Source organism: Saccopteryx leptura, chromosome 10 (assembly GCF_036850995.1).
Source record: "Saccopteryx leptura isolate mSacLep1 chromosome 10, mSacLep1_pri_phased_curated, whole genome shotgun sequence".
NCBI lineage: Eukaryota > Metazoa > Chordata > Mammalia > Chiroptera > Emballonuridae > Saccopteryx > Saccopteryx leptura.
Window position 1 is genome coordinate 62,668,794 of NC_089512.1, and position 23,219 is coordinate 62,692,012.

Sequence of the window (23,219 nt, forward strand, 5' to 3'; positions counted from 1 at the left end):
GATTATAGACCCAATGATCTTAGTTGAATTCCTTATACTCAGGGTTATTTCTGCCTTAGTGGTCCCCGAAATAATTCTATTTCATCCATCCCCAATTTTAAAAAGGTTGAAAACCATGGTTTAGAGCATATCCTTCATATATGTATACACAGAAACCAGAATGACTAGATCTTCATGCAAACAGTACATGGAACTGCGTAATAATACAAAAGCAGTATTTTCACATTAAGAAAAACCTCCCTGGCAATATTCACAGCCAACTCAACTCATGTCACTGAAGACAGAATGAGATGGTTCATTAATGTTATCACTATCAAAATATATGTATATATATTTTACATCCTTCTGATAACGTTTTTCTTGGACGCATAAAGCCACGTAATCTCTTATGCGACAAAAAGTACCCTAAGCAATGGCAACAATAGGTAAGATTCAAAAGCCGTTTAATTAAGGAGCCATAAAGATGGAAAATTTGTCAGATTCACAAGCAAACGATTTTCCCTGTGTTCATCTTGATATCAGCTTTCAGGCCAACAGTTTCAGAAGCAACATCAAGAAATAACAAAAATGAGGAACAAGAGGAGGAAAAGGGGAAAACGCATGCTGAGATAAGCATTTCGTCTCAGGCTCAATGCAATGCTCTAAGGCTTACTATTGTGAATAACTAAAACAGTCTGAGTCTAAAAAAATATTTGTTGTCAGAGGTTCAGCTATTAAATCCACCGTCAGAGGCATTGTTTGCCTCAAGAAAAAGCCCCAAACATCCTGCCTGCGGCCTCCTCTGGGTGCCGCTATTTGTTATTCTTGTGACACCGGGTTAAAAGGAAAAAAAAATCAACAAGTATTTAGGAGGGGCCTTAGGAGAACTTTTCACCCCTAGCCGCAGCCCATGATCCTCCCACGGGAACTGACAAGGGACCGCAGCCCGGTCGGATGTGCTGAGAAGCGGCTAGCCACGCCCAGATGCGCGGGCCGGGGCCAGCGGACCAAACACTCTGCGGACGTCCCCCGGCGCGGGGACCCGGTCAGGGCGGAGGGAAAACGCTGCAGCTGGGCCTCACCTCCACGGCTTGGCCCAGCTCCAGGTCGAAGCCCACCACACACACGCAGTGCAGCCAGGCCGAGAAGCCATCCCAGCGCAGCAGGCCCCGGCCGCGGCCTTCGTCCTCTTCATCGTCCTCCGGCGCAGCTCCCGCCGCCACCACGGCCGACACCTCGCGCCCCGCAACCGCTGCCACTGTCTCCTCCAACGGCCCGCAGGAGCTAGGCCCCGAGCCTGCCAGGCCCCGCAGAGCCATACGCCGGCTCCTTGCTGTTCGCACCGCCTCCACCGCGGACGGAGCCGCAGAGCGCTCTCGGCTCTGCGCAGGCGCAGCCCACCGCTGCCGCAGCCGCGGGGGACCGGGCTCCGCGGGGCGGGGCTCCGCTGGGGCGGGGGCGGGACCCACGTGATCCTGAGATCTCAGCTCTGAGCGGGTCCTCCCCTCCCACCGCGTGGAGGCGGAGACGTGATGCTGGCGCTTGAATCTGGGCCTGGTTACCTTGTCTTAAAGCTCTTCAGTACAGAAACGGTGGTTTATGTATCCTGACCTACTTTGTCGTCCGGCTACCAAAGAATGAATTATTCTTAGAATGACATGGTTCCTAACTATAAACTATTATAAAATTATATTAAAACATAATGATAGGCCCTGGCCGGTTGGCTCAGCGGTAGAGCATCGGCCTGGCGTGCAGGGGACCCGGGTTCGATTCCCGGCCAGGGCACACAGGAGAAGCGCCCATTTGCTTCTCCACCCCTACCCCCTCCTTCCTCTCTGTCTCTCTCTTCCCCTCCCGCAGCCAAGGCTCCATTGGAGCAAAGATGGCCCGGGCGCTGGGGATGGCTCCTTGGCCTCTGCCCCAGGCGCTAGAGTGGCTGTGGTCGCGGCAGAGCAACGCCCCGGAGGGGCAGAGCATCGCCCCCTGGTGGGCAGAGCTTTGCCCCTGGTGGGCGTGCCGGGTGGATCCCGGTAGGGCGCATGCGGGAGTCTGACTGTCTTTCCCCATTTCCAGCTTCAGAAAAAAAAAAAACAAAAAAAAACACATAATGATAATGGTGACAAATATTGAGTACTTACTCTTGTGCCAGTTGAAGTACCAAGAATGTACTTTCAAATGTTACCTCACTGAATCTTCACATCCTGGCTAGTATGTAGACCTCATTATTTATTTCTTTTTAAAGATAAGGAAACTGAGGTTCTGAAAGAGTACATGACTAGCCCAACAAATATTACAACTCCTCTGCCAGCTACAGTTCACTCAGTTTTCTGATTTAAAAGTTCTGTGCAATTCACTCAGCCTTTCCCTCTTCACTAAGGCCCCTCCCACCTTTCTTGGCTTGCCTTTGACTTACTAAACACACACATCTCCAGACCTTTCAGGAACAGCAGGTTGGCCTTCACAGCAACCTGTGCATCATGCTCTCTTTGCAAGGGCCTAGATTCAGGCAGCTTTGTATTTTCAGAGACTAGTACTGGTCTGGGCACCCAGGCACTTGCTCATTTAAATTATTACTGGTTGATCCAACATGATATCACTGACTAGTATTTATTCAGCACCTACTATGTTGAGTATAAACTGTACAGTGAAATTAATTAAGAAACACACAATGATGCCCCAATAGAAAAATGGGTTAAAAAAAAGCCTGACCAGTGGTGGCACAGTGGATAGAGTGTTGACCTTGGACACTGAGGTCCCAGGTTCAAAACCCCGAGGTTGCCAGCTTGAGCGCAGGCTCACCAGCTTGAGCGTGTGGGATCATCAACATGATCCCAAGGTCACTGGCTTGAACAAGGGGCCACTGGCTCTGCTTGGGCCCCCCTTACTCCTTCAAGGCACATATGAGAAGCAATCAGTGAACAACTAAAGTGACACAATTATGAGTCGATACTTCTTATCTCTCTCTCTTCCTCTCTTTTGGTCTCTCTCAATAATAATAATAATAATGGTAAAACACAATGCATATTAACATACAATAAATGTATTATTAAAAAAAACAGCACAGTGCTCACGCTTTACACACATTATCTTATCTAATCCTCCCAACAGCTCAATAAAGCAAATCTTATTATTATTCCCATTTTACAGATAAGGACACTGAGGCTTCATGAGATGACAATAATGTCACAGCCAGAGGTGACAGAACAGAGATTTAAACCCAGATCTCTCTAAACGACTGAGCTCCTAAGCATTTTGTTATACCATGTCCTTATGATTTTTATTTGGAGTAACTGTTCGCATCCCTAATTTCAAGAAGAAGGTCAAGTATCCTCAGACATCAATAGTGACATTTGCTATAGACTTTATTTAGGACATAATATGAACCAAGGACAGCATTAAAGTTAAAGACCAATTCTAGCCCTGGCCAGTTGGTTCGGTGGTAGAGTGTTGGCCCAGTGTGTGGATGTCCTGGGTTAGATTCTCAGTCAGGGCACACAAGAGAAGCAACCATCTGCTTCTCTCCATCCCCCTCCTTTCTCTCTCTTCATCTCTCTTCCCCTCCCACAGCCAGGGCTCAATTGGTTCAAGCACATTGGGGCCGGGCACTGAGGATAGCTCCATGGAGCCTCCACTTCAAGTGCTAAAAATAGCTCATTGCGAGCATGGCCCCAGATGGGCAGAGCATCGGCCACAGTCAGGAATTGCCAGGTAGATTCTGGTAGGGGTGAATGCGGCAGTCTGTCTCTCTATCTAACCTCTCACTTAGATAAGGAGGGGGAAAAAAGTTAAAAGGCAACCCCTTTGGTCAAAACAATCTGCCTTCCCACTCCAGAGAACCACTGTAGTTAAGAAAGAAAATTTATATTCTGCACTTAAGTAAGTCACTACACCCACTATTAAGAAAAAACAGTAGTCTTTAGTATTGACAGTATTAGAAAGAGCACTGGAATAGAAGTCAGAAGTTTTGGATTCTAGAGCTAACTCCCGCCCCAATCCCATGATCATGGTAGGAGTTACTCCAAGACTCAGTTTCTGCATTGGTAAAATAGGAATGATCATTCCAGCCTACTTACTTACTCCACTGATTATCAGAAAGGGCCAAACTATGCCAATGCACACATTTTACTGGATGCTACCTCATTATTAACAATTAATGACCTTTAAACACCAGTTGTTCCACAGGGCTGGTTGTTTGACATGCGGACACAGATTTCTATTCCCCAAAATGCTACTTTTTAATTTTGGATTTAAAGTAATCTTATCAAAATGCAAACAACATATTGAGAGCATAAGTTTGACGAGAAAAAAACATAGCAGGGCTCTAAAGTATCTTAAAAGTGAAAGAATTATTCAGTCTGTTTTGGAAATAAACTAACAAACAGTCCTGGCTGGGTAGCTCGTTTAGTTGCAGGGGTCCCCAAACTTTTTACACAGGGGGCCAGTTCACTGTCCCTCAGACCGTAGGAGGGCCGGACTATAAAAAAAATCTATGAAAAAATCCCTATGCACACTGCACATATCTTATTTTAAAATAAAAAAACAAAATGGAAACAAATACAATATTTAAAATAAAGAACAAGTAAATTTAAATCAACAAACTGATCAGTATTTCAATGGTAACTATGGGCCTGCTTTTGGCTAATGAGTTGGTCAATGTCCGGTTCCATATTTGTCACTGCTAGCCGTAACAAGTGATATGACGCATGTCCGGAGCCCTGACCCGTGAGTCCCGCGTCACCGGAAGTAGTGACTTGGGTGACACAGCGCTTTGTGGTGCCGCCACATACAGTACTCCAGAAGCCCAGGATGCGGATGCGTCCTGTGCTCCTCTCACTGACCACCAATGAAAGAGGTGCCCCTTCCGGAACTGTGGAGGGGGCTGGATAAATGGCCTTAGGGGGCTGCATGGGGCCCACAGGCCGTAGTTTGGGGACCCCTGAGTTAGAGCATCACCCTGATAAGCCAAAGTTGCAAGTTTGATTCTTGGTCAGGGCACATATAGGAATCAACCAAGGAATGCTTAAATAAAATGGAACAACAAACTGATGTTTCCCTCTCTCTGTTTCTCTCCCTTTCTCTCTCTTCCCCTTCCTCTCTCTCTCTAAAATCAATAAATGAAATAAATAAAGGCATTATCTTAAAAAAAAAACTAACAGACACTATCACAAGCCAGTGCGATTCGTAATTTTGCAGGTCTTGAGTGGGAAAGGTGGAGGATTAGAAAATAAAGAGAGAAAACGGATGGAATCGGGAGGACTCATTGCCAAGACTAAGAGTGAACCTGCACCCCAAAACACTTTATTTATAGTGCGGAGAGCAAAGCTATTTCCAAAACAAAGAGCTCTGATACAAAGTCACATTTCTGAGGCAAACTAAGAATTCTCCCAAGTGCAGAAAACCCCCCACCATGCATAACATTTTAACTTCACAAAACAAAGGGTAAAAAGAAAACTGCCTCCAGTGTCTTCCAGGGACATGGAGGAGGGATGAGTAGAAACCATCAGCATTATTACTAACATGGAAGTGTGGGGAAGGGCATGTAAATTGCCATTACCAATTTAGTCAAACGATCAGAGATTGTGGGGAAGAACTTAGTCCTTTGGCTTAAGCCTTAAACTGCGAGGACTTTTGTCAGCTTGCAGGCTCCCACAGAACATTACTAAAACAAAATGCACAACCACCAGAGAAAACAAGAAAGTTCCTGTGATTTTTTTTTTTTGTCTTCTACCTTCATAAATGATATTTGCCCTTAGCATCAATTTAAACTTAATGTTTGTGGTTAATACTTGTATGGGATCTAAGGTGGAAAGTACTAATGCTTTTTTTCCTTCTTAAGGTTCTGTCATTAGAACCTTTGAATCTGAAAGGAGCTTGGATCAGGTCATCTTTCCAAACAGCTCATCGTATTCACGAATCCTCTGATGGTCAGCCAGCCAGCCACCATCGTTACACTCCTTATTAAGGTAAGTCACTACCTTATAAAGCTACTCTTATCTAGATGTTCATAAGGCCTAGAAAAATTCTTCCTTTAATGGGAGACAGGATCAGTCAGTTTATAATGTACACCCACTGGTCTAAATTGTGCTTGCCGAGATTACAGAGAAGAGTCCAACTCTTCTATTTGATAGCCCTGCAAATATTTGAAAATGGTTATCCCACATCCTCATGCCTTCTAGTTTCCAGGGTAAACTATTGATACTTCGTTCCTCTAATTGTTCCTCAAAGGGTGTAGTTTCTAGGTCATTCATCATCCTGTCGACCAACTTGGTCATACTCCAGCTTGTCCACATCATTCTTAAAATGCAGTGCCCAGGAGGAAACATCATCCTCCAGGTGTGATCTGACCACTGTGGATTGTACTCTGGGACTATTACTTTACTTGTCCCAGCCACCAGCCTGCTCTTAATGCTGGTTCAGATCACATTTGCTTGTTTTGGCAGCCAGGTCATATCATTGGCTCAGGTTGCATTTACTGTCAACTAAAGCCCTGGGTCTTTTTTCATTTGAGGAGTGCTTAAGTCAGGGTAGGCTGCTTTAGACAAGAGCATGACTGGATTCATGGCTCTACTGCTCTTCTAATATTTCCAACAACATTGAGCACAGGAGTAAAAAAACATTCCAAACTCCCCTATTCAGCCCTAATCAAACTCCTGGCATTTCAGCAATTTTCAGTGTAAAAAGAAAAAAGAAGAAGAAGAAAGGAAGAATAAAAGAAAGCATGAGCTTTAGATAATGGTGTGAATTGCAACATCAAGTCTCCAGACTTAGTTTTACGAAAAGGACCTGAAGGGAATCCAAATACCTGAGAGACCCCCCCTACTTGGGCAGCTAGAGGACTTCCCTTTTGCTCTAAAACTAACTGCTGCTGTAGCGTCTGAGCCATAAACTTGGGGTAGCAAGAAAATACACAGTGAAATATACGAAGGCTTAATTAAGTACCAGTGTGTTATCAACAGAGAACTAAATGTTACTGCTATGTGCCTCTGAGAGGCAAAATGCTCAAATGCAGCTTTGAAGGAAGGCAGGCAAAGAAGACAACAAAGTAACACTGTTTGGTGCTTCCTAAACAGTGTTCCTGAAAGCTTTAAAAAAGAAAAAAAAAGAAAAGCTTTTTATCTTTACATTCCAAATATCTATACAGTGGCACATGACAGACACTCAGTAAATAGTTAATGAATGAATCATTACACTAAAAAAAAATCTCTATTTGTTGTTCTATTTGATAGAATTTTCCTTTCATGGTCAGTTGTATGAACACATAAAAGTGTTCCTTGTGGCGCAGTGGATAAAGTGTTGACCTGGAATGCTGAGGTTGCCAGTTCAAAACCCTGGGCTTACCTGGTCAAGGCACATACAGGAGTTGATGCTTCCTGCTCCTCCCTTCTTCTCTTTCTCTCTTTCCTCTCTCTCTAAAAATGTATAAATAAAATCTTTTTAAATATTTAAAAAACAAAATTGAGAAATAGTCCATTAGAAAACTCCATTTTTTTTTTGCCTGACCTGTGGTGGTGCAGTGGAAAAAGCATCGACCTGGAATGCTGAGGTCGCTGGTTCGAAATCCTGGACTTGCCTGGTCAAGGCACATATGGGAGTTGATGCTTCCTGCTCCTCCCTCCCCTTTCTCTCTCTCTCTCTCTCATTCTCTCTCCTCTCTAAAAATTAATAAAAGAAAAATTAAAAAAAAAAAAAAGAAAACTCCATTTTTTAAAAAAGAAAGTGTTTCTTAAATGTAGTTCAGTCTTACCTTATGAAAAGTAAATATAATAATACCTCACTTATTTGAAGGTTATTTCTCCAACTGTCTGACCCTGTTAGTGCCAGGGGTGAGTTTTAATAGGCCTACTAGCAGTTGAAATGCTAAACAGGACAGGTAACCAATGAAGTTCATGTTTTTCAGTCAGAGATATGAGGCCTTCACTCATAAATTACTTTGTCTAGCCTGACCAAGCGGTGGCGCAATAGATAGAGCGTCGGACTAGGATGCGGAGGACCCAGGTTCGAGACCCTGAGCTCGCCAGCTTGAGCGCGGGCTCATCTGGTTTGAGCAAAGCTCATCAGCTTGGACCCAAGGTCGCTGGCTCAAGCAAGGGGTTACTCGGTCTGCTGTAGCCCCACGGTCAAGGCACATATGAGAAAGCAATCAATGAACAACTAAGGTGTCGCAACAAAAAACTAATGATTGATGCTTCTCATCTCTCTTAATTCCTGTCTGTCTGTCCCTATCTATCCCTCTCTCTGACTCTCTGACTCTGTAAAAATAAATAAATAAATAAAATAAATTACTTTGTCTAAATTTACACATATCAATACTTTTAACAGATACGCTTGTTTGATTTCTCAGACTAACTAGCAAATAAGAATGAAGAGGCGGCTTGAGGCTGAGCATGAAAACAGAAGAAAACAATAGGATATAAGTTAATAAAGTAGAAGGAAAGAGAAAAAGAAATTAGAAAATAAAACCATTCAGACTGGCCCTGGACAGTTTGCTTAGTCGGTTAGAATGTCATCACGAAACGTCAAGGTTGTGGGTTAGATCCCCAGTCACGGCACACACAGGAAGCAACCTGTGAATGCACAACTAAGTGAAACAACAAATGAAGGCTTCCCTTCCTCTCTTTGTCTCTCAAAAAAAAAAAAAAATCAATCAATTAAAAAAGAAGTTCAGAAGGATACACAGTAAACTGTTAACAGTGGATGCCCCATAGCATAGGGAATAGAGATGCTGGGAAATAAAAGTGCTGGTAATAGAGAATTTTGCTTTTTATTTTATGCAATTCTGTATTGCTTTAGTTACTTAGAAAGGGCATGTATTGCTCTTGTAACTAAACATTAAGAGATGACTGGGGCCCTGGCCGGTTGGCTCAGCGGTAGAGCGTCAGCCTAGCGTGCGGAGGACCCAGGTTCGATTCTGGCCAGGGCACACAGGAGAAGCGCCCATTTGCTTCTCCACCCCTCCGCCGCGCCTTCCTCTCTGTCTCTCTCTTCCCCTCCCGCAGCCAAGGCTCCATTGGAGCAAAGATGGCCTGGGCGCTGGGGATGGCTCTGTGGCCTCTGCCTCAGGCACTAGAGTGACTCTGGTCGCAACATGGCGACGCCCAGGATGGGCAGAGCATCGCCCCCTGGTGGGCGTGCCGGGTGGATCCCGGTCAGGCGCATGCGGGAGTCTGTCTGTCTCTCCCTGTTTCCAGCTTCAGAAAAATGCAAAAAAAAAAAAAAAAAAAAAGATATGACTGGGTGTAATAGAGTTGCATATAATGTGAAAAGTTGGAAACCACCTAAATGTCCTATAATAGAAGATTAACTGAAAAATATTGTATATCCATTCAGTAGATTGTTATGCAGTAATTAAAAATGTCATAGAAGAACATTTTATAACAGAAAAATGTTCAAAGTATATATTTCAAGTAGAAAAGGTAGATCACAAAACAAAATATAATAAATGATTCTGTTCTTATAAATTATTTGTGAAATAAAAGGCACGAGTTGATTAAAATGTCTTGATATAGAAATATTTTGTTTATAATTAAACATTTATTTTATCTGTATAATAGCTAAGTAACTAAAAGTTTATATATAATCTATGTGTGTATATATATAATAATAAAATAGCTGAAACAAAAAGAAAGAAATTAAAATGTTTTCACTAATAACTTTGTGGCAGAAACTGCAATGTCACTGTGATGGTTAATTTTATGTGTCACCTTGACTAGGCCATGGAGTACCCAGATATTTAGTTAATTATTATTCTGGGTGTGTATAGGAGGGTGTTTCTAGATGAGATTAACATTGGTATTGGTAGATTTGAGTAAAGCAGATTGCCCGCCCCAGTATGGCTGGGCCTCCTGCAATCCATGGAGGCGTGAACAGAACAAAAATGGCTGAGTAAGGGAAGATAAGCTCTCTGCTTGACTGTCTTCTAGTTGAGACATTGGTCTTCTGCCTTTGGACTCAGACTCAAACTGGAATGTTCAGGCTTCCTGGTTCTCAGGCCTTTGGTCTGGGACAGGAACTAAACCACTGGCTCTCCTGTGTTTCCAGCTTGGTACTTACAGACCATGGGATTTTTCAATTTATACAACCAGTTGAGCCAATTCCATATAATACATATTTCTGTTTCTCTCTCTCTCTCTCTCTCTCTCTCTATATATATATATATATATATATATATATATATATATACACACACACATATATACATATATATATCTTTTTAGAGAGTACAAAATATCATCAATAGAATTTAAGTAGAAATATGAACAGTAAAGGCCATTCTGGTGAGCTTTCCTTGTAATTGTACAACGGAGGAAATGTGATCTTTGTTATAAAGTGGCCATGGAATTTGGCTGAACTATATTGTAGTGTTTTGTAGAAAGTAAAGCTTGCAAGATAAGAAATTGGTTAGTTTGTTGATGTAAGTTCTAAGCAAAGTGTTGAAGGAGCCGTTGGATTCCTCTTGAATGTTTACTGGAAAACACAAGAAGAGAGAAATGAATTTAAGAAGGGATTGTTGAACAAAACTAAACCATAACTTAAAGGTTTGTAATATTCTCACTCTAGTCATACTACAAAAAATAAGAAAGATTGTTCTGAAGAGAAGATTAAGGGTGTGGCCAAGAACAGGTTGATAAAGAGGTTAGTATGGGTGTGAACCACAGACCTTATCAGCTGCCCCAACACAAAATGAAGGAAGATTGTCAGACTTCTTAGATCCTGCAGAACTAGATTCTGGCGCTATACAGCTGCCAATGTGTGCTAATCTTCAAGATGATGGAAGAATCATCACAAAGGTGATTCAGAGACCATCAAGGCTGTCTTCTCAGTTTCAAACGGGGGGGGGGGGGCGTCAGTGGCGGGATTCAGCCAGTTTGCACCGATTCGGCAGAACCAATACCTAATTTTTTGTTGAGTTCGGCAAACCACTTGTTAAAATGGCACTTGTAATCAGAGTTCTCTCTAAGGTGGACACCTGGGCAGCTGCTCAACATGGAAATCACAAATTTACATTCCTTGCTCCTTTTTAACGTTCATCCATACAGCAGCGTATTCTAAGCGCCCATAGTAATGTTCATTCTGTCCATAGGTGAAAAAAATTGCAAGTGAGGACGCCAATCAACAAGCAATATGGAAATATCTTAAATAACAGTTTTATTCTTTTTTGCCAGGTATTATTTAATATTTTTCATTAATATCTTAAAACTCTTTCTTATAACATAACCTAGTTTTGTGTACCTCTTTTATTGTTATTATTTAAGTATTAAATGCATGAAATAATAAACTACCTTTCGGTTTATCGTTTCTTTATACTTAAAATGGTCATTAGGGCAGAGAACCAGTTGTTAAATTATTTGAATCCCACCACTGGAGTGCATGCATGCATGCATGCATGCGTGCGTGTATGTCGTGGCTGTTTATTCAAATTCAACAGCCCAGGCAGCAGCCACTTGCACACAGCCTTGGGGGCTAGGAATAGAACTTTTGGAGTGCAACCCCACTGGGCAGAGCTATAGAGGCAGGACCACCACCCCAGGAGGGCTGGAAAACAAAGCATAGAACCAAAGAGGATTTTTCTCAAGCCTCAAGAGCTAATGTTATTTACCTTGCCAGGTTTTGGAATTATTTGTGATCTGACAGCTTTTTCTTCTTTCCAATTTCTCCCTTTTGGAATGCGAAATGTCTATCCTTTGCCTAACCCACCATTGTATTTTGGAAACATACAATTTATCTGGTTTCACGGGTTCACAGGTAGAGAGGAATTTTGCCTCAGGATGGGTCATACCTCAGTGTATCACTCATATCTGATTTAGACATTTAAGTGAGATTGAACTATAGACCTTTGAGTTGAAGTTAAGACTTTTGGAACTATTAGGATTGAATGAATATATTGTGCATGCAAGAAGGACATGAATTTGGGAGGCTAGGGATAGAATGTTATGGACTGATTGTATGTGTTCCTTGCAAATTCATATATTGAAGCTCTAACACCTAATCTGATGGTATTTGGAGCTATAATATAATTAGGTTTAGATGAGGTCGTGAGAATGGGGCCCATGATGTGATTAGTTTCCTTATAGAAAGAGACCAGAGCTCTCTCCCCCCGCCCCCCACCATGTGAGAACACAGCAAAAAAGGAGCAGTTTGCAAACCAGGAAGAGAGCACTCATCAAGGAACCAAATCAGCCAGCACTTTGATCTTGAATTTTCCAGTCTCCAAAACTGTGAGAAGTACATATCTATTGTGTAAACCACCCAATATGATATTTTGTTATTAGCAGCTCTAACTGACCAAGACAGCCACCCAATATTCATTTAATCCCCATTTCCTAATAATGCAGCCTGGTTTAATTTGGGCACTGAACCCAACTAAAAAACTGTATTTCTCAGCCTCCATAGAACAGGTATGTGATCATGTGATGAATAAAGTGTATGCCAAAGTTTTGATTGGAACACTTGGTTATACTTTTTAAAAAGCATGCAGAAAAAATAATTATAGCAAGCAGTTCTTGTCCTTTTGTACTCCTCTGCTTCCTCCTATTGCAAACTTGAACATGAAGGCTAAAATTCAAGCAGCCATTTTGGGATCAGGAAGAAAATATCAAGAGACTCAACATTCATAACCAAACCAATGTTAGCAACAACCTGCTTTTGGACTTCTTAAAAATTAACCTTATCGGCCCTGGCCAATTGGCTCAGTGGTAGAGCGTTGGCCTGGTGTGCAGGGGTCCCGGGTTCGATTCCTGGCCAGGGCACACAGGAGAAGCGCCCATCTGCTTCTCCTTCCTCTCTGTTTCTCTCTTCCCCTCCCGCAGCCAAGGCTCCATTGGAGCAAAGATGGCCCGGGCGCTGGGGATGGCTCCTTGGCCTCTGCCCCAGGCGCTAGAGTGGCTCTGGTAGTGACAGAGCGATGCCCCGGAGGGGCAGAGCATCGCCCCCTGGTGGGCAGAGCGTTGCCCCCTGGTGGGCGTGCCGGGTGGATCCCGGGTCGGGCGCATGCGGGAGTCTGTCTGACTGTCTCTCCCCATTTCCAGCTTCAGAAAAATACAAAAAAAAAAAAAAAAATTAACCTTATCTGCTTCAGTCATTGTTAGATCTGTCATTTGCAGCCAAATGTAAATCATAACTAATATGAGTTAACTTATACATTAAAACTTTTACCATGTACAAAGCTACTTCAGAAAGCTCAAATGGCCTGACCAGGTGGTGGTGCAGTGGATAGTGCCTTGAACTGGGATGTGGAGGACCCAGGTTCGAGACCCCGAGGTCACCAGCTTGAGCGCAGGCTCATCTGGTTTGAGCAAAGCTCCCAGCTTGGACCCAAGGTCACTGGCTTGAGCAAGGGGTTACTCGGTCTGCTGTAGCCCCACGGTCAAGGCACATATGAGAAAGCAATCAATGAACAACTAAGGTGTCGCAACGAAAAACTAATGATTGATGTTTCTCATCTCTCTCCCTCCGTTCCTGTCTGTCCCTATCTATCCCTCTCTCTGACTCTCTCCCTGTCTCTGTAAAAAAAAAAAAAAAAAAGGTAAGATGTTAGAAATGAACTTGTATTTAGAGCTGATTTCTCAGTTAATCTTTTTTTAATTTTTATTCATTTTTTAAAATATTTATTTATTGATTTTTTACAGAAAGGAGAGAGAAAGGGAGAAGAGAAGGGGGAGAGAGGAAGAGGGGGAGAAACGGGAAACATCAACTCATAATAGTATGTGCCTTGACCAGGCAAGCTCAGGGTTTCAAACCAGCGACCTCAGCGTTCTAGGTTGACACTTTATCCACTGTGTCACCATAGGTAAGGCATCAGTTAATCTTTTGCATACAAACAAATTTAAAAATAGTTTTGTTTTGCAGAAATAGGACCTCTTTTTGTTAGTTTTTTTGTGGATTGCCACTGTTCTTTCTTGCCCACCATCCATTGTACCTTTTTCTGCTTACGTATCCTGAATTTTCCAACAAGGAGCCATCCTACCACCTTTCTAAATCCATGAGGTTCAAGAGGAGGTAAATGCTACCTGTGGACTCCACATTAACCCAGTTCTAGCAAATCAGCGTATACCATATATCAGAAATAATGATAAGAGCAGGTATATCCCCACATATGACCCAGTCAAACAATGCAACTCTACTCTGGGAGTCATTAGAACTGTTCTGAAAGAGACATGTCCTAATACCAGGATTGCTAAAAGGATAGAATATAAACTTAGAGTTGTTAATAAGTAGCCTTATCACCATAAATGAAGAGTTGGCCTCAAATTGGAGTTAAAAGAGAAAAAATCAAGAAATAAAAAGAGTAAGACTTGGCACAGTGGATAAAAGTGTCAACCTGGAACGCTGAGGTCTCAAAACCCTGGGCTTGCCCTGGCCGGTTGGCTCAGCAGTAGAGCGTCGGCCTAGCATGCGGAGGACCCGGGTTCAATTCCCGGCCAGGGCACACAGGAGAAGCGCCCATTTGCTTCTCCACCCCTCCGCCGCGCTTTCCCTCTCTGTCTCTCTCTTCCCCTCCCGCAGCCAAGGCTCCATTGGAGCAAAGATGGCCCGGGCGCTGGGGATGGCTCTGTGGCCTCTGCCCCAGGCGCTAGAGTGGCTCTGGTCGCAACATGGCGACGCCCAGGATGGGCAGAGCATCGCCCCCTGGTGGGCAGAGCATCACCCCTGGTGGGTGTGCCGGGTGGATCCCGGTCGGGCGCATGCGGGAGTCTGTCTGACTGTCTCTCCCTGTTTCCAGCTTCAGAAAAATGAAAAAAAAAAAAAAAAAAGAAAAACCCTGGGCTTGCCTAGTCAAGGCACATATGGGAGTTGATGCTTCCTGCTCCTCCCCCCTTCTTTCTCTCTTCTCTCTCTAAAATTAAATAAATAAAATCTAAAAAAAAAAAAAGAAAGAAAGAGTAAGATTAAGTCCTAATGACATTATTCAGCTTGGGATTCAACCAAGCCTAAACTTTTTAGATACATGAGTAAAATAAATTTTCTGTTTTGGTTGAAAAAATTTGAGCTAGATCTTCTGACATTTGCAACTATAGGAGTCCTAACTAGTAATGGTAAATAATCCTGATTCATTACATTTGCCTTTTTTTAAGTGAGAGGAGGGGCGATAGAGAGACAAACTCCTGCATTCGCCCCGACCAGAATCTTCCCAGCAACCCCGGTCTGGGGTCAATGCTCAAATTAACAGAGCTATGCTCAACGCCCGAGGCAGATGCTTAGACTCACAGAACTATCCTCACACCCAGGTTGTCACTTAAATCAATCAAGCTACTGGCTGTGGGAAGGGAAGAGGTAGGGGAAGAGAAGCGATTGTTGCTTCTCATGTTTGACCTGACCAGGGATCAAACCTGGACATCTGCATGTCAGGCTGAAACTTTCTCTACTGAGCCAACCGGCAGGGCCTACATTAGTCTTCTATCAAACCAAGTGTTCATAAGAAATCTTCCCTGAAGTTTACAGAAAGCAGTATAATAGAATATTAACAACACTTCTGGGGTTTTATATTATAAAATAATTCACAAATAATTTTATAATATAAAATAAGGGGAATATTATTACTATAATATAATCATTATCACCTAGCTATAAGATATTTATCTCTTCAAAAAAATGAAACAATATTATTGGAAAATAATCTTCAAAACAAAAAGTAGTTGAACTCATTCTCCCTTTTTTCAAATATTTAACTTATGAAGCTTCAGTGTTAAATTGTGAGGAATAGCAGACTGAATGTGAAATGTTTTCTAAGACCTTACAATTTAGCACAGCAGACAAAGCATGAATGTCAATAACAGTTATATACCATTCCCTAAGAATCAGAGAATAATAAGAAAAAATATCTAGGGAAGGTAAGAAAATTCTGTAGTATTATTAGAACTGTTAGTTATTAGAGCTCCAACAATTCTTTGAACATGTGGCTGAGGAAATTATATCTCAGAGATCCAGTGACTTAATTTCCGTAGCAAGTCAGTGGCAATGTCCTGCTGGAATCCAGAACTCCTTAAACACAGTCCAGCATTCTTTCTTACTACTCCACCCTATATCTGTTAGAAGAAGAGCAAAATACCAAGGAGTTTCTCAAAGTATAATTTTTCTTTCACACAAACTAAATTAGAGACTCTCAGAGACCATACCAACATAAACTTGATTCTCTTATTGTTTAGAAGCAAAGCAGCAAGGCTCTGCCTCAGTGTGAGAGTTTGCCTTCAACTCTTTGTCATCATTTTTCTCTCACTGGCTTTTGTTTTTTATTGGTCTAACCTTGAAAGTGCAGCAATCCTGCCTGAGAAAAATCCAAAACATCTTGTTTTGAACATGTTTGTTCTCTTCTGTATTCTGGGCAAACTAATGGAGTCTGATAGCCCAAACGAAAAGAGTTACCTAAATTAAACAATCCACGAAGTCTTCCTTGGCTGATCTTCTATCTGGGCATTGCCAGCCTGCATAAAGACTAAGCACTGCAAATTCTATTGTAAGAGTTTTGTCTAAGGAAAAATTAAAGCAATACAATGATTCCAAACTAGGACTATTGTTTCTAGGCACCTTCTTGTCAAGAATTCACAAAGAAGACTAATTCTCATTAGAAATAATTGCCATAAAATTAATGAATGGGACTACATCAGACTAAGAAGTTTTTGCTCAGCAAGAGAAACTGATAACAAAATAAACAGAAAGCCAACTAAATGGGAAATGATATTTTCAAACAACAGCTCAGATAAGGGCCTAATATCCAAAATATACAAAGAACTCATAAAACTCAACAACAAACAAACAAACAATCCAATAAAAAAATGGGAAGAGGATATGAACAGACACTTCTCCCAGGAAGAAATACAAATGGCCAACAGATATATGAAAAGATGCTCATCTTCTTTAGCTATTAGAGAAATGCAAATCAAAACTGCAATGAGATACCACCTCACACCTGTTCGATTAGCTATTATTAGCAAGACAGGTAATAGCAAATGTTGGAGAGGCTGTGGAGAAAAAGGAACCCTCATCCACTGTTGGTGGGAATGTAAAGTAGTACAACCATTATGGAAGAAAGTATGGTGGTTCCTCAAAAAACTGAAAATAGAACTACCTTATGACCCAGCAATCCCTCTATTGGGTATATACCCCAAAACCTCAGAAACATTGATACGTAAAGACACATACAGCCCCATGTTTATTGCAGCATTGTTCACAGTGGCCAGGACATGGAAACAACCAAAAAGCCCGTCAATAGATGACTGGATAAAGAAGATGTGGCACATATACACTATGGAATACTACTCAGCCATAAGACATGATGACATCGGATCATTTACAGCAAAATGGTGGGATCTTGATAACATGATACGAAGCGAAATAAGTAAATCAGAAAAAACCAAGAACTGCATTATTCCATACGTAGGTGGGACATAAAAGTGAAACTAAGAGACATTGATAAGAGTGTGGTGGTTAGGGGGGGGGGAGGGAGAGGGAAAGGGGAGGGGGAGGGGCACAAAGAAAACTAGATAGAAGGTGACAGAGGACAATCTGACTTTGGGTGATGGGTATGCAACTTAATTGAACGACAAGATAACCTGGACTTGTTATCTTTGAATATATGTATCCTGATTTATTGATGTCGCCCCATTAAAAAAATAAAATTAATTTAAAAAAAAAGAAATAATTGCCATGAAGTATGCATTTTTTCAGGCAAACCCCTATAATTTGAGAAAGTGGATTAAAAATTTGGTTTCAAAGAACAGGTCAGAAGACTCATACTCCCTGACTACAACCCTTACTACAAGGCTACAGTTATAAAAACAGTGAATGCCACACAAACACATAGATCAATGCAATAAAATAGAAAGTCCAGAAATAAGCTATTGTATATTTGGTCAATAGTTTTCAACAAGGGTGCCAAGATTATTTGATGAAAAATATATAGCCTTTCCAATAAATGGTGCTGGAAAAAGTGAATACCCATATGCAAAAAAACGAAGTTGGATCCATACCTTGTACCATGAAGAAAAGTAACTCAAAGTGGATCTAAGACCTAAACATAAGACTAAATCTATAAGGCCCTGGCCTCAGTGGTAGAGTGTTGGCCCAGTGTGTGGATGTCCCAGGTTCAATTCTCATTCTCAGTCAGGGCACACAGGAGAGGCAACCATCTGCTTCTCCACTTCTTCCCTTCCCCGTTCTCTTTCTTTCTCTCTCTTTCTTCCTCTCCTGCAGACATGGCTTAATTGATTTTGAGAGGATAGGTCGCTGGCCCCAGGATGGCTCTGTGGAGCCTTTGCCTCAGGCACTAGTTGGGTGCGAGCATGGCCCCAGATGGGCAAAAGCATTGGATCCAGATTGGGATTGCCGGGTGGATCCTGGTTGGGACCTTTCTATCTCCCCTCTTTTCACTTGGGAAAGAAGAAAAACAAACAAACAAATAAATAAATAATTTTTTAAAAAAGAGCTAAACCTATAAAATTGTTAGAAGAAATCCAAAAAAACCCCCAAAACTTCATGATACTGAATTTGGCAATGATTCTTTTGGATATGACATCAAAAGCACAGGCAACAAAATAAAATAGGTAAATTGGATTTCATCAAAATTTAAAATTTTGTGCATCAAAGGACACCACTATTAGAGTGAAAAGCAATCCACAAAATGAGAGAAAATATTTGTAAATCAATTATCTGATAAAGGATTAATATCCAAAATATAAAGCAAGCAACAAAAACCAAACAACCCAATTCAAATATGGGCAAAAGACTTGAATAAACATTTCTTCAGAGAAGATATACAGATGGCCAATGAGCCCAGGAAAAGATGCTCAACATCAGTAATCGTTAGTGAAGTGCAAATCAAACCCACAATGAGAAACCACTTTATACCCGTTAGGATATCTATTACCAAACAAACAAACAAACAAACCAAACCAGAAAATAACAAAGGAATGTAAAACGATACAACCACTGTGGAAAACAATACAGCAGTTCCTCAAAATAATTTAAGGTTGAATTACTACATAAGCCAGCAGTCACACTTCTGGGCATATATTCAAAAGCAGAGGGGTAGCAAAAAAAAAATTGTACATCAATATTCATAGCAGCATTATTCACAGTAGCCAAAAAGTGGAAACAACCCAAATGTCTATTTACAGGAGAATGGAAAAATAAAACATGGTATATATATATACAATGCAATATTATTCAGCCTTAAAAAGGAATAAAAATTTGATGTATGCTACAACATGAATAAGCCTTGAAGACATCCTAAGTGAAATAAGCTAAACACAAAAAGTCAAATATTGAATGATTTCACTTATATTAGGTGCCTGGAGTATCAGACTCATAGAGACAGAAAGTAGAGTGCTACTTGCCAGAAGCTGGGAGGAAGGAATGGGAAATTTGCTTTTTGCTTTTACTGGTCATTTCTCACCAATTTCAATTTTTAAAATTCTCTGTTTTTATTTTTATCATAAATATACTGATCTTGTGACACTTGCAACACCTTTTTTACTGTTTGATAGGGATTGCTTTGACTTTGTAGATTGCTTTAGATAGTATAGGCATTTAAATAATATTAATCTTTCCAATTCATGAGTGTGGGAGACAGGCTGTACGCTAACAAAGTCCTTACAGTCTAGGGCAGGGATCCCCAAACTATGGTCCGCGGGGCGCATGCAGCCCCCTGAGGCCATTTATCTAGCCCCCGCCACACTTCCAGCAGGGGCACCTCTTTCATTGGTGGTCAGTGAGAGGTGGTCAGTGACGCAAAGCGTGGCGTCACTCCCGTACCGTACTACTTCAGGTGACATGGGACTCACGGGTCAGGGCTCCTGATGCGCGTCATATCACTTGTTACGGCTAGCAGTGACAAATATGGAACTGGTCATTGACCATCTCATTAGCCAAAAGCAGGCCCATAGTTCCCATTGAAATACTGGTCAGTTTGTTGATTTAAATTTACTTGTTCTTTATTTTAAATATTGTATTTGTTCCCGTTTTGTATTTTTTTACTTTAAAATAAGATATGTGCAGTGTGCATAGGGATTTGTTCATAGTTTTTTGGGGTTTTTTTTTGTATTTTTCCAAAGTTGGAAACTGGTAGGCAGTCAGACAGACTCCCTCATGCGCCCGACCGGGATCCACCCATCATGCCCACCAGGGGGCGATGCTCTGCCCATCTTGGGGTGTCACTCTGCCACAATCAGAGCCATTCCAGTGCCTGAGGCAGAGGCCACAGAGCCATTCCAGCATCCGGGCAAACTTTGCTCCAATGGAGCCTTGGCTGAGGGAGGAGAAGAGAGAGACAGAGAGGAGGGAGAGGGGAGGGGTGGAGAAGCAGATAGGCACTTCTCCTGTGTGCCCTGCCGGGAATTGAACCCGGGACTCCTGCACACCAGGCCGACGCTCTACCACTGAGCCAACCAGCCAGGGCCCATAGTTTTTTTTATAATCCAACCCTCCAACGGTCTGAGAGACAGTGAACTGGCCCTCTGTGTAAAAAGTTTGGGGACCCCTGGTCTAGGGCTTAGCCTAAGACTAAGCTCTTCCCCACACCCTTTAAAGACTACGTTCTTCCCCACACCCTTTAAAGACTACGTTCTTCCCCACACCCTTGGCTGAATTAATGCATTAGTTCTAATACCTTTTTGGTGGAATCTTTAGTGTTTTCTGTATATAATGACAGTTTTACTTCTTCATTTCCAATCCAGATGTTGTTTATTTCTTTTTCTTGTCTGATTGCTGTGGCTAGGACTTCTAATACTATATGGCTGTGGTGCCCAACCTTTTTGGGGCCACGGACTGGTTTAATGTCAGAAAATATTTTCACAGACTGGCCTTTAGGGTGGGATGGATAAATGTAGCACGTGACTGAGACAAGCATCAAGAGTGAGTCTTAGACAGATGTAACAGAGGGAATATGGTCATTTTTAAAAAATAAAACATTGTTCAGATTTAAATATAAATAAAACAGAAATAATGTAAGTTATTTATTCTTTCTCTGTGGACCGGTACCAAATGGCCCATGGACCGGTACCAGTCCACAGCCTGGGGGTTGGGGACCACTGCTATATGAAAGTGGTAAGAGTGGGTGGGCATCCTTATCTTTTTCCTGATCTTAGAAAAAAGCTTTTATCTCTTCACCATTGAGTATGACATTAGCTGTAGGTTTATCATATATGGCCTTTACTGTGTTAAGGTATGTTCTCTCTATACTCACACTATTGAGAATTTTTATCATAATTGGTGTTAAATTTTGTCAAATGTTTGTCTGCATTTTTGATATGATCATATGGACTTTATCCTTCATTTTGTTTATGGGGCATATCACAATGATTGATTTGCAAATATTAAATGATCTCTGCATCAGAATAAATCCCACTCGGTCCTGGCCGGTTGGTTCAGTGGTAGAGTGTCAGCCCAGCATGTGGAGGTCCTGGGTTCGATTCCCAGCCAAGGCACACAAGAGAAGCACTCATCTGCTTCTCCAGCCTCCACCTCTCTCTTGTGTCCCTCTCTCTATCTTTCTCTTTCTTGTTCTCCCTTCCTGAAGCCATGGCTTAATGGAGTGAGTTGGCCCCAGGCACTGAGGATGGCTCCATGACCTCTGCCTAGGCACTAAAAAAATGGCTCCAGTTGCAATAGATCAAGGGCCCCAGATGGGCAGAGCATCACCCCCTAGTGGGCTTGCTGGGTGGATCCCAGTTGGGGCACATGTGGAAGTCTGTCCCTGCCTCCCCTCTTCTCACTAAACAAAAAAAATTAAAGATAAATAAAAGAAATCCCACTTAATCGTGGTGTATAATCCTTTTAATGTATTGTTAAATTTGGTTTGCTAATATTTTGGTAAGAACTCTTGCATCTATATGTTCATCAGAGTAATTGACCTGTAATTTTCTTTTTTGTAGTGTATCGGATTTTGGTACAAAGATAATGCTGGTCTTGTAAAATGAATTTGGAAGCATTCTTTTGGTTTTAATTTTTTGGAATAGCTTGAGAGGGAAGTTTATTGTTTAATGGCATTAAGTTTCAGTTTGGAATGATAAAAAGTTCTAGAGATGGATAGCAGTGATAGTTGCACAACAATGTCAATAGATTAAAATTTTTTAAGATGGTAAGTTCTATATTATATATAAAATATATACTTTACTACAAAAATGTTTTGGCTTCAGGTACATAGGTACAGTGAAAATCATTTTCGTGAGCCAGGCTTGATGATTTATAGGATTTTTTTTATGTACTTTGGGGGTTTCATTCATAAACATTCATTGACAACTTGCTGAGTTTACAAAAAAGAGCCAAGCAGACATAGTTACAGCCACAGCAGAGCTTATAGTTTATTTGGGGAAATAGATAAAAAAGAAAGTAAAGAAGCAAATAACTTAATGATAAATTATGGTAAGTATGATGATGATGTAAACATTGTGATAAGATGCAGATTAATGGGTTTGAGGAAGACTTACTACTTTAGATGGATCTGATAGATGGTCTTCTAGGGCTGAGTGATATAATACAAATAAATATTTGTGGTTTTTGTCCCAGATTACTGGCATACAGCTCTTTTTTTTTGTTTTTGTTTTTTTTGTTACAGAGACAGAGAGAAAGTCAGAGATAGGGACAGACAGACAGGAACGCAGAGAGATGAGAAGCATCAATCATCAGTTTTTCATTGCAATACCTTAGTTGTTCATTGATTGCTTTCTCATATGTGCCTTGACTGTGGGCCTTCAGCAGACCGAGTAACCCCTTGCTGGAGCCAGCGACCTTGGGTCCAAGCTGGTGAGCTTTGCTCAAACCAGATGAGCCTGCACTCAAGCTGGCGACCTCGGGGTCTTGAACTTGGGTCCTCCGCATCCCAGTCTGATGCTTTATCCACTGCGCCACCGCCTGGTCAGACTGGCATACAACTCTTAAAACCTTTGGAATCTCGAGAGATGATGAATATCTTTTGAATGCCAATTAGATGACTGTTGGCTGGGGGCCTCTAGATAATTTTAGGATAGGGGTTACTTGCCAGATAGACCAAGGCATGATTAAAGGGATGGAACTTTGAGCCGTAATTACTGGTGTCAGGGAGAGAATAGGGGCTAGAAATTGAGTTATTCACCAATGGCCAATGATATAATCAATCATGCTTATGTAATGAAACCTTCATAAAAACCCTTAAATGATGGGGTTTGGAAAGCTTCTGGGCTGGTGAACACGTTGAGGTGCTGAGAAGGTGACATTCCTGGAGAGGCCATAGAAGCTCTTTAGCCCTTCCCCCATACCTTGCCCTATGCATC

The 23,219-nt window shown here is 41.7% G+C and overlaps 1 protein-coding gene across 2 annotated transcripts in view; it reads right to left on the bottom strand.

Moving 5' to 3' along the window:
* DENND6A (DENN domain containing 6A) overlaps positions 1-1,404 on the bottom strand; it is a 60,147-nt gene extending 58,743 nt beyond the window's left edge. Inside the window, exon 1 of one of the 2 annotated variants that reach the window (XM_066350918.1) lies at positions 1,062-1,404. In XM_066350918.1, coding sequence (XP_066207015.1) covers positions 1,062-1,298 — 237 coding nt within the window. In that variant the 5' untranslated portion in view covers positions 1,299-1,404. The remainder of the gene's footprint in view (positions 1-1,061) is intronic. The other variant, XM_066350919.1, reaches the window with a different exon arrangement.
* Between the last annotated feature and the right edge of the window lie 21,815 nt (positions 1,405-23,219).